General features: G+C 44.2%; 1 protein-coding gene and 1 pseudogene across 2 annotated transcripts; both read left to right on the plus strand.

Moving 5' to 3' along the window:
• Nucleotides 1–1,890: 1,890 nt before the first annotated feature.
• Nucleotides 1,891–3,544, plus strand: LOC147340928 (uncharacterized). Of its 2 annotated transcripts, none has more exons than XM_086388507.1 (3): nt 1,891–2,449; nt 2,914–3,039; nt 3,239–3,544. In XM_086388507.1, exons 1-3 carry the CDS (start codon nt 1,965–1,967, stop codon nt 3,375–3,377), a joined length of 750 nt encoding a protein of 249 aa, XP_086244633.1. In that variant the 5' UTR covers nt 1,891–1,964; the 3' UTR covers nt 3,378–3,544. The 2 variants fall into 2 exon arrangements, with proteins under 2 accessions (XP_086244633.1, XP_086244634.1); XM_086388508.1 differs by having other exon boundaries at nt 1,894–2,449; nt 2,917–3,039.
• A 10,672-nt stretch (nt 3,545–14,216) lies between these two features.
• LOC147340929 (3'-5' exoribonuclease 1-like) lies at nt 14,217–15,668 on the plus strand (annotated as a pseudogene).
• The last annotated feature ends 395 nt before the right edge of the window (nt 15,669–16,063 follow it).

Below are 16,063 nucleotides of genomic sequence, written 5' to 3' on the forward strand. Positions count from 1 at the left end.
GTGTATGATTTGTGTGGAGGAGACCTACATCATGGGAGACAGGATACTGACATGGCAATACTGTCTGAAACCTGACTTAATGGATGAACACATGGAAAGCACATGAAACAGTGCATGGGCTGCAGCAAGTGTTAGCTATCACTACGGATGAAGAGCACAGGTACAGATGTGGAGTGGGCAGAGGGAGGACGCTGGTGGGTCATGTGGCTTAGTCCCTTGCCCTCTAGGCCATCATAGTCTAGTGAGCCCCCTTCTACAGCACGACTATCCTTACAAATGTCCCCCCAACCTGACAGTGGGCCCCTGAGGGAGAGATGTGTCCAGGTTCCCCGCTGGGGTCCTCTAAGCCACAGAACAGGGAACAGACACAGGCATTAGACAGGATCTACTCACACCCTAAAACTGACTTGGAGCCAGATTGGAGAGAAACTGGGTAGGTGTGAAGGTGGGACAGGGATGCCCCACCCCTGGGCAGCCACTGCCCAGTCCTCTCTCCCTGCACTGGGGGTGGGGAAAGGCTGCTGGCCTTGGATTTGAGAGCTGAGCGGACTCTCCAGCCAGGGGTGGGGCTCAGGGACGGGAGAGGGCAAGAGACTGGGCAGTGTCCAGGGGAACATTGCTCTTCCCCCAGTCCTTGAGCGTATCAGGTTCCTCCGGTGCTTCTGAGGGGTTCCTGCATTCTGTGTGCCTGGAGCCCCAGGCAGCCCAGCCCCATGCCATCCCCAGTGAGTGCAACAGCAGTCCCCGCTTCCCTCCCCCAAGCAGGCAGGCACAGCAGGCTCCGCATCCCTGGTATCATGCCTCCAGGGCCGGGCCACTTCAGTCCCATGTGAAGGCACCTGTGTAACCACACAAGCAGACACATATGCCCATGTGAATGCATCTCAACCATGCTCTCTTTGACACACACATGTACACAGGGACACACCCATGTGCATGCACCTGACCACACACTCTCTTGCAACCAAACATACATGCCCATGTGCAAGCACCTCCACACACAGACACATGCACACGCCTATGTGCTGGAATCTGTGTATGTGCTCTCTCTCTGAAACACACCCACGCAGACGCCGATGGGCAGGCACCTATGTAAGGGTACTCTCTCGGGCACACACACAGATACACACATTCATATGCCTATGTGCGTGAATCTGTGCACGTGCTGTCTCTTACAAACACACCCATACAGATGCCCATCTGCATGCACTTGCCCCTGCGCTCATGCACACAGACGCACATACACGCACGTGAGCTATGTGTGAGACACCAGAGGGACAGACCAGCCCTGACCCAGGGGTGCCTGACTCACTTCTGGGAGTCGATGACAGGGGCCTGCGCTCAGCAGGATGGTCACCTGTGAGCGACGCCAGGCTGGCTGCAGCACAGACATGGAGGTGCACAGGGACCAGGGCTTACTTGGGGTTTGCAGGCTTGGAGTGGAAACAGTCAGGTTCCCTGAAGAGTAGGGCAGGGTCTGTTTGAGCATGTGCACTGAGGAGCTGTCCCCACTAAAGTGGCTGCTGCTAAGTTGTTTCAGTCGTGGCCGACTCTGTGCGACCCCATAGACGGCAGCCCACCAGACCCCCCGTCCCTGGGATTCTCCAGGCAAGAACACTGGAGTGGGTTGCCATTTCCTTCTCCAATGCATGAAAGTGAAAAGGGAAAGTGAAGTCGCTGAATCGTGTCCGACTCTTAGCGACCCCATGGACTGCAGCCCACCAAGCTCCTCCGTCCATGGGATTCTCTGGGCAAGAGTACTGGAGTGGGGTGCCATTGCCTTGGAGCACCACCATTTACCAGGTTTCCAGGCCTGAGGCAGGGCTGACACAGAGAGCCCAGACCACGTGAGTATGTGTGTCTGCGCATGCGCATTGGGGCTACACTGCAAGCTAACGCGTGAAGTTTCAACAGGGGGCACCCATTGCCTGAGAGCCTGCAGTCATCACGGGAACCGATGGTTGATGGGAACCAATCGTGAGGCAGGACCAGAGTGCGTGTGCGCAGGCGCTCTGCCCGTGCTGAGTTTGACGTCACAATACAGAGCTGGGATCTGTAGGGACGGTTCAGTCTTTCCCGACGCAGAGGGAGGGGGAGAGGGCTTCAAGATGGAGTCCGAGGCACATGGTGGAGGAGCCATGAGGGCAGCCGATGAAGACGCAGGTGCTGTGGCCTCTGCAGCGGGTACAGCACATGGCGGCCAAGGTGTGCCGGGTGGTGCTGCTGGCCACAGTGGCCCTGGCATCCCAGCTGGCCCTGGAGACGCCGTCAGTCGAGAAGTCCCTGCCGGCTCCGGTGACATGGCTGATCCCAGAGGCCCCAGCGCTGCAGGAGAGTCAGGTGGCGCAGCCGCTGCCATTCCGCAGATCCCAGGGCCACCCAACGCACCAGGGCCTGGTGGAGACACTGCACCCGGAGCCAGAGTTCTGAGTAACCGAGTCTTCCAGTTGTATCCTATTCCAGGAGCCCCGGTGGGCCAGGCGGCTGCGGGGGTCGGGGTGTGGGCTAGGGGTGGTTTGGAGGGTTGCAGGCTGTGGAGCCTAAAGTATAGGAGGAGGGTACTCTGGGAGGCTGGAGGGTATGGGTCAGGGGTGGTCTGGCTCTCAGTGCATGGTGGTGAGGAAAAGCACCCTGAAGTGATCCAGAGGGTTGAGCGGTGATATGCAGGGAGTCCTGTGGTGGCCTTGTGGGAGAAGGTGGGTCTCCGTGAGCAGGGAGCCTGACATACAGGCAAAATGACGAGTGTGGATAGTGGTGAGGAAAAGCAATCTGAAGGGAACTAGAGGGTCGGGCGGTGATATGCAGGGTGTTCGGCGGCGGCCATGAGGGAGAAGGCGGGTCTCCACGAGCAGGGAGCCTGAAATACAGCCAAAATGACTGGTGTGGATGGTGCCTTAACCATATTTCCACCAGCAGCTTTGGCATACCTTTCTCATCGTACGCGGAGGCAAACAACGCGCGCCGCATCCTGACTCGACTTACTCAACTGCGATGGCCGGTTCAGAGGGAGCTTTACATTAATGGCCGCATGTTGGTTCTGTGAGTTCTAAAGGGGGCCGGGGCGAGGGAGGGAGTGGTGGGTGGTGACCAGTCTAGGCCCAGGAGGAGCCATAATGGTGGGTTAAGCCTAGAGGAGAAGTGTGGTGCTCTGGGCTTCGTCAGTGAGCGGGGACAGAGGGAGGACATGCTCCTCTTCCTCCTCAGCGGGAACATGAATTTCATTTTCCCTCCCTTTTAGCCGATTGACTGCTGAAGACCATGCCCTGCTCCAGATGGCCATCCGCTTCTGTCTGGAGCAGGCTTCCCTGGTGATGTGGATCTTGCAGAACTTCGTGCCCCACCTTTTTCCTCAGTCTCAGCACAGAAGAGGGCCTTAAAACTAGCCTATGTGCCCTAGTCTCAAGTATCATTCCCAAGGGCATTGCTTTCTGCAGTAGTTTGATCAGGCTTCATCTTGTGCCTGTGCTGCTGCTTGTGGGCTCAGGGTCCACATAGTTTGTTCGGGGATTGTGAACTGCAGAAAATAAAAGTGAGCTGTCTCTGACTTTAGTTTTGGCTTGTTCACTTCCTAATGTTGCATTCATCTTCTGGTTGGAGGGAAGGTTCTCAGATCCAGATATCCAAGGAGTACAACCCAAGCGAAGACGATGTATGTAAGAAGTGGGAGAATAAGAAAGTTGTTTATTGCCATTCACTATTGATTTTTAAATATTTTGTCAGTTCTATAGTTACATTTATATATTAAGATATAATACCAGAACATTGCTGTTCAGTCTCTAACTAGTGTCCAACTCTTTGCAACCCCCTAGACTGTAGCACACCAGGCTCTGTGTCCCTGCTTTCTCCTGGAGTTTGTTCAAGTTCGTGCCCATTGAGTGGGTTATGCTGTCAAACCATCTCATCCTCTATCCTCTCATCCTCCTTTTGCCTTCAATCTCTCCCAACATCAGGGTCTTTTCCAGTGAGTCACCTTTTCACATCTGCTGGCCAAAGTGTTGAAGCTTCAGGTTCAGCATCAGTCCTTCCAATGAAAATTCAGGACTGATTTCCTTTAGGATTGACTGGTTTGATCTTGTAGTCCAAGGCACTCTTAGGAGTATCCTTGAATCCTGAAACCATGCTAAACTCATTAATTAATTGCAATAGCTATTTTGTAGATCTCATTGACCTTCCTACATAGACAGTCATTTTGTCTGTAAATAAATACACATTTATTTCTTCCTTTCCAATTAATGCATTTTAACTGGTTTCTGTTAAAATAAAATTGCCAACACTTTGGCACCTGATGTGAAGAGCCAATGACCCTGAATATGGAAGAGATTGAAGGCAGGAGGAGAAGGGAATGACAGAAGATGAGATGGTTGGATGGCATCACGTCTCAATGGACATGAGTTTAAGCAAGTTCTGGGAGATGGTGAAGGACAGGGAAGCCTGGCGAGAAGCACTCCGTGGGGTCGTAAAGTGTTAGACTCGACTGAGTGACTGAACAACAACACGCTGATTTCTGTTATAATGGATTGGAGTTTCCTGCTTCTTTGCCTCCTGGTAATTTTACATTGGATGTCAAACATTATCAAATTTCCCTTGCATGCTTGATATTTTTCTATTCCTAAACTTATTCTTGAGCTTTATTCTGAAATCCTGTTAAGATGCTTGGAAACAGTTTGATCCTTTTGGGTCTTACTTTTTAAGGTTGGCTCTGTAGGACCAGAGCAGATCTTAGTGTAGGACGGACTTAATTAACTGAAACCATCCATGTCCAAGAAGGCTATAGCTTGAAACAAGGACTCTTTTTAAAAATTTTAATTATGAAAATTATTTTTTTTATTTTTGGGTGTGCCACCTCTTAAGTGCTTACAGCCTTTCTGTGCTTGCAGCCATTGGGGGCTACTCTCTAATTGCTCTGCTCAGGCTTCTCATTGCAGAGGCTTCTCTTGTTGAGGAGCAGGGACTCTAGATCGGGGTGAGTTCAGTAGATGTGGCACACCGGCTTAGTTGTACTGGGCATGTGGGATCTTCTTGGCCCAGGGATCGAACTCATGTGCCCTGCATTGGTTGGCAGATTCTTAACCACCGGACCTCCAGGGAAGCCAAAATAAGGAGTATCAGAGTGATAGTAAAATCTATCTGGACATTTGATTGGCACTTTCTATTATATTTTAAGATGCTCATATCCTTTGACCCAGTTTTCAGAATCGATCATAGGAAAATTCTTGTATATGTGAGCAAGGCAAAATCGACCACAGTATTCATTACTGCATTGTTTGTCCCTGTGAAAAACTGGTAGAATGTAAACCCAGGGGGAAACATTGAGTAAATGATGGTAATTCCATCCTTCTGGAATGACATATGGCAATCAGAGAGCAAACCAGATAGCTGGGAACTAATATGGAAAGAGATGAAAGCAAATTGCAGAATTCTGGGTCTGGCATATTCCTGTCTTTTCAGGACTTTCTGACCCTATGAACATGCAGGGAAATGTGGAGTAGAACCACCCAGAATAAGCACCACCCCCTCAACTGTCAGTGTTATATCCGGACATTAGGGAAAATCATTCCTGTATTTAGATTTCCATGTTGTTTAACTATCTTCATAAAGAATCATGACTTTTGAAATGATGTTGCTTTGGAACATAAAGGTCTGCTCCATTTCCCCATTGGAAAAAAGCATTTCCTTAGAAACTTTAATTCAGCAAAGGTCTGTGAGGGAGCATGGGGAAGAGGATACCCCCAAGAAGTGGATATGGACCCCCAGAGTCAGGGGATGGAAGCTGATGGGAGGGTCAGTAGCAGGGACCATGCTTGCATTAATGACGAATCTTTCCTATCTCACTTAAAAAAAAAAAACACATTAGAAATTGATTTTGAATTTGACGAAAAGTGTATACCACCATCGAGGACACCTGTGGGTTTTGTCATCTGGTGCCCATTTTCCTTCTTTTGGTTCTGGTATCCTCCTGTCACCCTGGGAAATCACCTCTTTCATTTTCTCTCACCCAATATGATTATGATAGAGTTGATTTCACCTCCAATTCCAAGAGTGGGCATGTAGCTCAGGCCTGGCCAATTGGAGCACTGCTTTCCTCCAGCTGTGTTGATATCATCCAACCAATGACATTTTGGGAGCTGTAGGGGAGGCAGGCAGGCAAGGGACAGAGGGGGAGCTGGAGCAAGAAGACAGATCTCAGGGAACCAAATGCTGGATCCAGCCTTTCCTGAAGACAGAAACTACCTCTGTACCTTGTAGGTAGACCCATAAAGTCTCCCTTTGGCCTAAACCAAGGTGGTTATTTTGTTTTGTTTTGTTTTTTCTAGTCTACAACTTTTATTTGTACATCCAAGTCCTATTCTTTACCTCATTCTTTGAATGAGCCCCGGCTGACTACTGTTGACAGCACTTGTCAGTCACTGGAAGCAGGTGCTCCTATTGCTGGATCAGCTGGGAGCTCAGTACTTGTAATTCAGCCCCAAGTACTGTGCACTGTTCGCTGAAACCAACGTTGTCTAGGCTGTCTTCATATCCTGCAGTATTCTCATCCCTAACTGTTCACCCTCTATAAGGTTTTGGCAACTAGTTCATGTTCTCCTGAGTTTACTGACAGAGAATCCTATTTCTGCAGACAATCTCCGAAGACTCTCCCACTTCCAATGAAAATAGATTCTGCCTCTGGATTGTTATATTGAGTCAGAGAAAGAAAAATATAGGTAGAGAAACCAAGGCTTAAGTTTAGGCAAGAATGTCATCAGTGAAGATGGAGAGCCGTGGTAAGAAGGGACGCTTATGCTGAAAAAAGTTAATGTGTTACTCCACCCTCATTTCACTGTAATGCTCTATCACTCCCTATTTGGAGAAAAATAATGTGAACAGCTTAAAGCATCTGCCTGCATTGCGGGAGACCTGGGTTCAATCCCTGGGTATTTAATAAAATATTTAATAAAAATAACCAAGGTGGTTATTTTGTATTGATTTGTTCCTTTTTTCACTTGGCAATAGCAAAGTCTTCACTGTTATTGAATTGAGGTACCACAGTTTTATTGATTACTTAATTTTCTTGCTTAGACATTGGCTCTTAGGTAAGAAATAGCCAAGCTGTATTGTAGAAAAGGAGACAAATGAGAGTATTTGTGGGTAAATTGCCAAAGAGGGAGGGGAGGATTTACAATGGGCAGATGAAGGAAAGGGCAAAAGCTGAAGAAGGGGCACTGGGGACAGCCCTTAATAGACAATGCTCCCCAAACTGGCCCAAAATGGTGAAGTCAGTCCACTAGGGGGATGGGACTCCCATCTGATTCTTCCTTCCTCAGCCAGCAAACTTGGAATCATTCAGCTACTTTGACCCCATACATGGACTGCTGAAGCTGCTAGGTTCCTTTAAAACATGCCAGGTCCTGCAGTTATTCAGTTCCAACCCTCCAACAGACTCCCTCTCAGTCAGAGTTGAAGCCACAGCCTTCCAGTGGACTGAAAAGTCCTACATGGTCCAGCCTGCATCTTCTCTGGCTTCATATCTTCTGTTTCCAGTACCCCTTTGCCTAGTTGAATCCAGACACATAGGGCTCCTTGCCCTTTATGAAACATTAGGGTGCATTTAAGAAAATTTGTCACACACCACCATGGGGGAAATTGAAGAAGACCTAAAAATGCAGAGATGTACCACATGCATGTTTTTCAATCATATTTGATTAGAAGAAGTGATATTGTTCAAGGCTCAATTTCCCCCAAACTCATCTATCAGTTCAGTTCAGTTTAGTTCAGTTCAGTCACTCAGTCGTGTCCGACTCTGCGACCCCATGAACTGCAGCACGCCAGGCCTCCCTGTCCATCACCAACTCCCAGAATTCACCCAAACTCATGTCCATCAAGTCAGTGATGCCATCCAGCCATCTCATCCTCTGTCGTCCCTTTCTCCTCCTGCCCTCAATCCCTCCCAGCATCAGGGTCTTTTCCAATGAGTCAGCTCTTCACATGAGGTGGCCAAAGTACTGGAGTTTCAGCTTTAGCATCATTCCTTCCAAAGAAATCCCAGGGCTGATCTCCTTCAGAATGGACTGGTTGGATCTCCTTGCAGTCCAAGGGACTCTCAAGAGTCTTCTCCAACACCACGGTTCAAAGGCATCAATTCTTCAGCACTCAGCTTTCTTCACAGTCCAACTTTCACATCCATACATGATCACTGGAAAAACCATAGCCTTGACTAGATGGACCTTTGTTGGCAAAGTAATGTCTCTGCTTTTCAATATGCTATCCAGGTAGGTCATAACTTTCCTTCCAAGGAGTAAGTGTCTTTTAATTTCATGACTGCAATCACCATCTGCAGTGATTTTGGAACCCCCCAAAATAAAGTCTGACACTGTTTCCACTCTTTCTGCATCTATTTCCCATGAAGTGATGGGACCAGATGCCATGATCTTAGTTTACTGAATGTTAAGCTTTAAGCCAACTTTTTCACTCTCCTCTTTCACTTTCATCAAGAGGCTTTTTAGTTCCTCTTCACTTTCTGCCATAAGGGTGGTGTTGTCTGCATATCTCAGGTTATTGATATTTCTCCCGGCAATCTTGATTCCAGCTTGTGCTTCTTCCAGCCCAGCATTTCTCATGATGTACTCTGCATAGAAGTTAAATAAGTAGGGTGACAATATACAGCCTTGACGTACTCCTTTTCCTATTTGGAACCAATCTGTTGTTCCATGTCCAGTTCTAACTGTTGCTTCCTGACCTGCATATAGGTTTCTCAAGAGGCAGGTCAGGTGGTCTGGTATTCCCATCTCTTTCAGAATTTTCCACAGTTTATTGTGATCCACACAGTCAAAACTCATCTATAGAGTCCATAAAAATGACAGCAAAGATTTTTGTAAAAATTGACGAGCTGATTTCTTAAACAAATAATTTCTTTATTTTGCCCAATCAGGTCTTATTTGGGGAATGTGGAAACTTTATTGTGTCATGTGGGATCTTTCGTTGCAGTGCACAGAGACTCCAGTTGTGATGCTCAGGCTCAGTACTTGCTCCACTGCATGTAGGATCTTAGTTCCCTGACCAGCGATCGAAGTGATGTCCCCCACATTGTGAAGCAGGTTGTTTTTTAACAGATTCATTTGTTTGTTTTTTTATGTAATTTTGGTTTGGCTGGGTCTTCGATGCTGCACACATGGGTTTTTCTGGTTGTGGTGAGTGGGGGCTATGCTTTAGTTGCAGCAGATAAGCTTCTCATTGCAGTGACTTCTCTTGTTGTGGAGCACAGGCTCTAGGCACTTCAGCTTCAGTAGTTGCAGCTGGAGGGCTCTAGAGCACAGGCTCAGCCGTTGTGGTGCTTGGGCTTAGTGGCCTTGCACCTTATGGGATCTTCCCAGAGCAGGGACTGAATCCATGTTCCCTGCATTGGCAGGTAGAGTCTCAATCACTGGACAACCAGAGAAGTCCGTGATGAGCTGATACTGAATTTTATGTGAGAGGAGAAACCTGATGATAGCCTGAAGAATTGTGACTATACACAGATAGACTAAAAATAAAATAGAACAAAATATCAGATACCAGTGATACCATAGTAAGAGAAGAAAAGGGCAATTTTAAAGTGCTGAAGGAAAAGAACTGTCAACATCCAATGTATCTGGCTAGGCTGTCCTTTAGGAATGAAAGGGGATATAGACATTCTCAAAAGAAGGAAAACTAAAAGAATTTGCCTATAGCAGATGCTCCATAAAAGAATGGCTAAAGGAGGTTCTTAAAAAAAAAAGGAATTGGCAAAAAAAAAAAAAATACACTTGGAACATTAGTAAGGAAAAAAGAAAAACAGAAAGAACACAAATATAGGTAAATTGCCCTTTTCTTCTGTACCTTATGGTTCTTTATGAGAAATTCTCTGTCACTCACATTACTTTTATGGTGTCATTTTTCACTCTCTGCTTTCAAGAGTTTATGTATGTATTTAATTTTCTGAAGTTTGATCATGGTGTGTTTTCACGGATTTCTTATGGATTATCCTTTTGGGGTCTGATCAATAGTCTGTACCTGTAGGCTTGTGTGTTTTGCCAAATAATGAAGTTTGTCAGCCATATTTCCTCTGAATACTTTTTATTGCTTGCACATTTTCTCTTCCCTCCCAAAACATCAATGACATATTATATCTCTTACTATGGTATCACTGGTATCTGATATTTTGTTCTATTTTATTTTCAGTCTATCTTTTTTGTGTTATTCAAATTGGGTACTTTTTGTGTACTATCTTCATGTTCACTGATTTTTGTTCTCTCTCTGCTCCATTCCACTGTTGCATTTATCCGTTTTTATCTCAGTTATTTGTATGTATCAATTCTAAAATTTCTCCTTGGTTCTTATGTATATCTTCTATTTATTTGTTGAGACTTTCTATTTTTTTTCACAGTTTTTAAACATGTTGTTATTTACTCATTGAGATATTTCTATGATTATTTTAAATAATTCTGTAAATAAATTACTTTAAATAATTCTAATATCTGTTTCATCTTGATGTTGGCATCTGTTGATTGTCTTTTCTCAGTCAAGGGAAGATTTTCCCAGTTTTTGAATAGAAGAGAGACTTTTGTATCTGAGATATTTTGCATATTATGTTATTGACTCTGGGTCTTAATTAATCAGTTTTAGTAAGTCTCTTGTGACACCATGCCCGTTAGGGATGAAACTCATAACATTGTATAATAGCAGGTGGAGATGAAAGTCCAGATTCACCACTCAGCCTTCTCTGACTCAAGAGTTGGAAGGTGAGTGGGAGGGGAAGGGTGCCTCATTAGTGCTTGGTAGAAGTGGAATTTCAGACTCCCCACCAGGCCTCCCCCTACACTACCCTGGCTTGGAGAAGGAGCACACCTCCTTGCTGTTCCCCAAGTGGCCTCCACTGACACCATGTTGGGGGAGGGGGTGTTTATTACTGCCAGGTAGGGATAAAAGTCCAGGTTCCCCACTCAACCTCTACTAACATGGGGGATGAGGCAGGCGTGGGGGTGAAAGAAGTGCTCCATGTTACTACTGCTTGGTGGAAGAAGGATTTCTCTGCCCACCAGGCCTCTACCGACACCACCCAGGTAGGAGTGGGAAGGCACTTCCTACCTGCCCTCCTTGTGGCCTCCCCGACACTGTAGAGGGGAGGAGACCTCCTCATCAATGGATGGCCATGAAAGTCACACTGTCCCATTTGGCTTCTGGTGACACCAGCCCAGAGAGGGGAAGAGTGCCTTCTCTTCTATCAGAGAGGAGGTGAAGGAGAGCCTCATTATGATTGGGTGTGGGTAGAAGTTAGGTGGGCTTTCCTGGAGGTTCAGTGGTAAAGAATCCACCTGCCAAGCAGGAAACTTGGGTTTGATCCCTGGGTCAAAAAGATCCCCTGGAGAAGGAAATGGCAACTCATGCCAGTATTCTTGCCTGGGAAATCCCATGGACAGAGGAGCCTGGCAGGGCTACAGCCCATGGGGTCAGAAACAGTCAGACACAACTTAACAACTAAATAACAACAGAAGTCAGGCTGCCTGCATGGTCTCCACTGACTCTATGTGTGTGGAAGGGTGGAACTAATTTCTACCATGTGGGGATAAAAGCCCTTTTTCCCCAAGTAGTCTGCTCTGATACTGCTCAGAGGGTGGGGTGGGGTGCCTGTTTACAATCAAGTGAGCATGGAATTCTCCAAGCCAGAATACTAGAGTGGGTAGCAGTTCCCTTCTCCAGGGGGTCTTCCCAACCCAGGAATCAAACCGGGGTCTCCTTCATTGCAGGCAGATTCTTTACCAGCTGAGCTATCGGGGAAGCCCAGTTTAGAAATGGTATCTTAGTGTAGTTGTAATTGCATCTCTCTTACTTGTATCAAGTTTGAGATTCTTTTCATGTGTTTATGGACATAGTACATATTTTTGGTAAGTTGTTTATATTTGCTACATGTCTTTGATAAGGTTGCTGTGTTTGATGCCTCTATATTGATAAACTTATTTATAAAAGGAATATCAACAGTTTATTGGAGATACTAGTTGTAAATATTCTTACCCAGTGTCCTCTTAATTGGCTGTCATGTGCTTTGACATGCAAAGTTGTTGTTATTTTTATTTAGTTAAGTCTGTCAATCTCTTTTTCCTTGATGTGCTTGGATTTTGAATCCTAGTTAGGAAAGTTACCTCCAACTTCCAGATTATAGAGGGGTTTACTCATAGTTTCTTCTAATACTTGTATGGATTCTTTTTTTTTTTTTTTTTTTTTACATTTAAATCTAAACCCCTTGTTATTTCTCCTGATGTAAAATGGAGAGATGGATCTGTTTTTACCTTTTAAACCATGTGCTTATTAAAATACTAGTTCTTAAATCACCCACCATACCTCTACTCTAAGAATGCTGCCTCAATCATATTCAATATCTCTGAATATAACTGGACCTGTATTAGTATTTTCTACTGTTTTATTAGTCTTTCTGTTGATTCATGGGAGCAATATCACATTCTTCTATTGTACATTATTACATGTTTTAGTATCTGGTAGGACTAGCTGCTACCCTTTCCCATCATGCTTCTTTTTCAAGATTTGTTAGACTATTCTTGCTGTTTCTGCCAAATTTGAGAATCAACTAATTATCAAATAAATTTTATAATAATCTATTAGTCAATCCTAAAGGAAATCAGTCCTGAATATTCATTGGAAGGACTGATGCTGAAGCTGAAACTCCAATATTTTTGGCCACCTGATGTGAAGAACTGACTCATTGGAAAAGAACCTGATGCTGGGAAAAATTGAAGGTGGGAGAAGGGGACAACAAAGGATGAGACGGTTAGATGGCATCACCAACTTGATGGACATGAGTCTGAGCAAGCTCCGAGAGTTGGTGATGAACAGGGAAGCCTGGAGTGCTGCATTCCATGGGGTCACAAAGAGTCAGACATGACTAAGCAACTGAACTGACTAATGTTATATTGCTAATATCACTGTCTAAATTCATATAAAACATTAATGATATTTAATTAGATGCACATTAAATTAATTAACTTGGAAAAATTGGCATCTTTTTGCTATTGACTTTCCTTACTCAAGAATATCATATCTTTTCTGTATGTTCAAATCTACTTTTGTGTTCTACTCAGGTTTTGAACATTGCTTCTTAAGATCCAGTCATTTTCTTTTCTTTTATTATGTCTTCTAATTTTTAAAGCATTTGTATATAAGATCATATTGATTTTGGATGTTAATAGAATACTTACTAGTTTTCTAAATTCTCTTTTAGTTTGTGGTAACTTTGTTCACTTTTTCTTTGGATTTTCTAATGTGTAATCACATCAGCAGCAAACATAGAATTAACTACCTCCTTTTGCTTTTAATTTTTTGCTTTTTCACTTCAATTGTAAAATATCTCCTAAAAAATGTCAAACATTAGAAGAGATAAGTTGACATTTTATCTTGTACTTGCCTTTAGCAGGAACTGAAGGGTCCTCACTTTCTCCACTCATAGATGTTGTCAAATGTCTCTGTAAAGAGATTATACCAATTCGTCCTCTTCCAACTGTGTATGAAGAATTAATGCCCTCCCCAATAAGTTTTTTTTCTTTTTTTTTTTAGTTTATTTCTTTCTTTATTTTTGGCTGTGCTGGGTCTTCGTTGCTGTGCAGGCTTTTCTCTAGTTGCCGCGAGTGGGGGCTACTCTTTAGCTGCAGTGCACAGGCCTCTCCTTGAGGTGGCCTCTCTTGTTGCAGAACACTGGCTTTAGGGAGCACAGATTTAGTAGTTGTGGCTCCATTACTGACATGGCATCACTGAAGCCTTGCTAAAAAAGATGATTTAATTAAGACCCAGAGTCGATAACATAATATGCAAAATATCTCAGATGCAAAAACTCTTTTCTGTCCAAAAACTGGGAAAATCTTCCCTTGACTGAGAAAAGACAATCAACAGATACCAACATCAAGATGAAATATATTAAAATTATCTGATATGGATTTTAAAGTAATTGTAGAAATATCTCAATGAGTAAATAACAGCATGCTGAAAAACAGCAAAAAAATAGGAAGCCTCAACAAAGAAATACAAGATACAGGACAAAGGAGAGTTTTTAGAATTGATACATACAATAACAAAGTATTGATATTCCTTTTATAAATAAGTTTATAGGAGTTTGTGTGGCCGCCGCCACGGGAATGTGAGCCCGATAATTTTTCAACCGAGAAAGGCGAGGCTTTCGAGTTTGGCCGGGTGAGAATGAGCGAGTGGAGGGCTCCAGCAGCTCCCTTCTGACGTGACACGAGACATGGAGGATGAGCAGACCCTCCAGCCTGGCGACAAGGCCGTGGCTCCCGCGCGGTGGGCGTCTCCCGGGTCGGAGTGCGGGGACGAAGCCCAGCGTCCGAATCCTGAGAAAAAGCAATGGTGTAGACTTGATGGCCAAGAAACAAAAGCATCTACGTTGATTACCTCCAGTGCAAATGATTTCAGTGACCCAGTTTACAAAGAAATTGCTATTATGAATGGTTGCATTAACAGAATGAGTAAGGAAGAGCTCAGAGCCAAACTTTCAGAATTCAAGCTTGAAACCACAGGTGTAAAGGATGTACTAAAGAAGAGACTGAAAAACTATTACAAGAAGCTGAAGCTGATGTTGAAAGAGAGCGATTGTGCTGAGTTACTACGATTACATTTGTATTATTGACTTTGAAGCCACTTGTGAAGAGGGAAACCCACCTGAGTTCATACATGAAATAATTGAATTTTCTGTTGTTTTACTGAATACTCATACCTTAGAAATAGAAGATACGTTTCAGCAGTATGTGAGACCAGAGATTAACACCCAACTTTCTGACTTCTGCATCAATCTAACTGGAATTACTCAGGATCAAGTAGACAAAGCTGATACCTTCCCTTAGGTACTGAAAAAAGTCATTGACTGGATGAAATTGAAGGAATTAGGGACAAAGTATAAATATTCCATATTAACAGATGGTTCATGGGATATGAGTAAGTTCTTGAACATTCAGTGCCAGTTAAGCAGGCTCAAATATCCACCTTTTGCCAAAAAGTGGATCAGTATTCGAAAGTCATATGGAAACTTTTACAAGGTTCCTCGAAGCCAAATTAAGCTGACAATAATGCTTGAAAAACTCGGAATGGATTACGACGGGTGGCCTCACAGTGGTCTTGATGACTCTAAGAACGTAGCACGAATAGCAGTTCGAATGCTGCAAGATGGATGTGAACTCCGGGTTAACGAGAAGATGCATGCTGCTGCTGCTGCTGCTAAGTCGCTTCAGTCGTGTCCGACTCTGTGCGACCCCATAGACGGAAGCCCAGCAGGCTTCCCCGTCCCTGGGATTCTCCAGGCAAGAACACTGGAGTGGATTGATGCATGCGGGGCAGCTAATGAGTGTGTCCTCTTCACTACCAATAGAGGGCACTCCAGCGCCACAAATGCCACATTCCAGAAAATAACAGCATTTTTGCCCTTTTGCCTGTGGATCATTCACTGTAACTGGAGCTGCTACAAAGAGGTAGCAGATGAATACCTATTGAATTAGTCCTTATTGTGCAATTAAATTAGTGCAAAATTTAAGCACCTTAAACATTTAAAATATTATTACAGTAATAGGTATACGCATACATATGTGAACAGATTCCGTGGGAGGGCATACTGAATTCCTTGTCACCAGCACTTTTGATATGAGCAGTATTTGTTACACAGTAACAAATAACAGTTCCTTCTTAGAATTGAATTTCATAATTTAAGGTATCCAACATGTGTTCCTTTGGGTTTAAAATGCAAAGGTTTATTGGCTTTCCCCTTGAATGTCATATCTTACTGATGTTAAAATATGTGATGTATTTCTACATTAACATCATTAGATCAGATCATTTATTCAAATGCAGAAAATATCAGAAAGGTGGGCCTTTATCTACTAGCCTTTGGGTTTTAAGAATATCACAGTCCTTTTGATTTTTGAAGCTTATTTGTGAACATGAGCTGTGAGTGGTAAATTTCATAAAGAACTTAGTAAACAACAAAAAAAATAAGTTTATAAATATAGAGTCATCAAATACAGCAACCTTATCAAAGATACATAATAAATATAAACAA

This window comes from Bos grunniens, chromosome X, assembly GCF_055505025.1.
Source record: "Bos grunniens cultivar Pamir isolate PY7600 chromosome X, Bosgru_T2T1.0, whole genome shotgun sequence".
NCBI classification, from domain to species: Eukaryota; Metazoa; Chordata; class Mammalia; order Artiodactyla; family Bovidae; genus Bos; species Bos grunniens.

What these genes read in the sequence shown, in the direction of transcription:
- LOC147340928 (XM_086388507.1), top strand. Translation starts at nt 1,965, where the DNA reads ATGGGAACCAATCGTGAGGCAGGACCAGAGTGCGTGTGCGCAGGCGCT. An exon ending in AGTAACCGAGTCTTCCAGTT is followed by an intron (nt 2,450 to 2,913) that starts GTATCCTATTCC and finishes TATTTCCACCAG; the next exon opens with CAGCTTTGGCATACCTTTCT. An exon ending in AATGGCCGCATGTTGGTTCT is followed by an intron (nt 3,040 to 3,238) that starts GTGAGTTCTAAA and finishes CCTCCCTTTTAG; the next exon opens with CCGATTGACTGCTGAAGACC.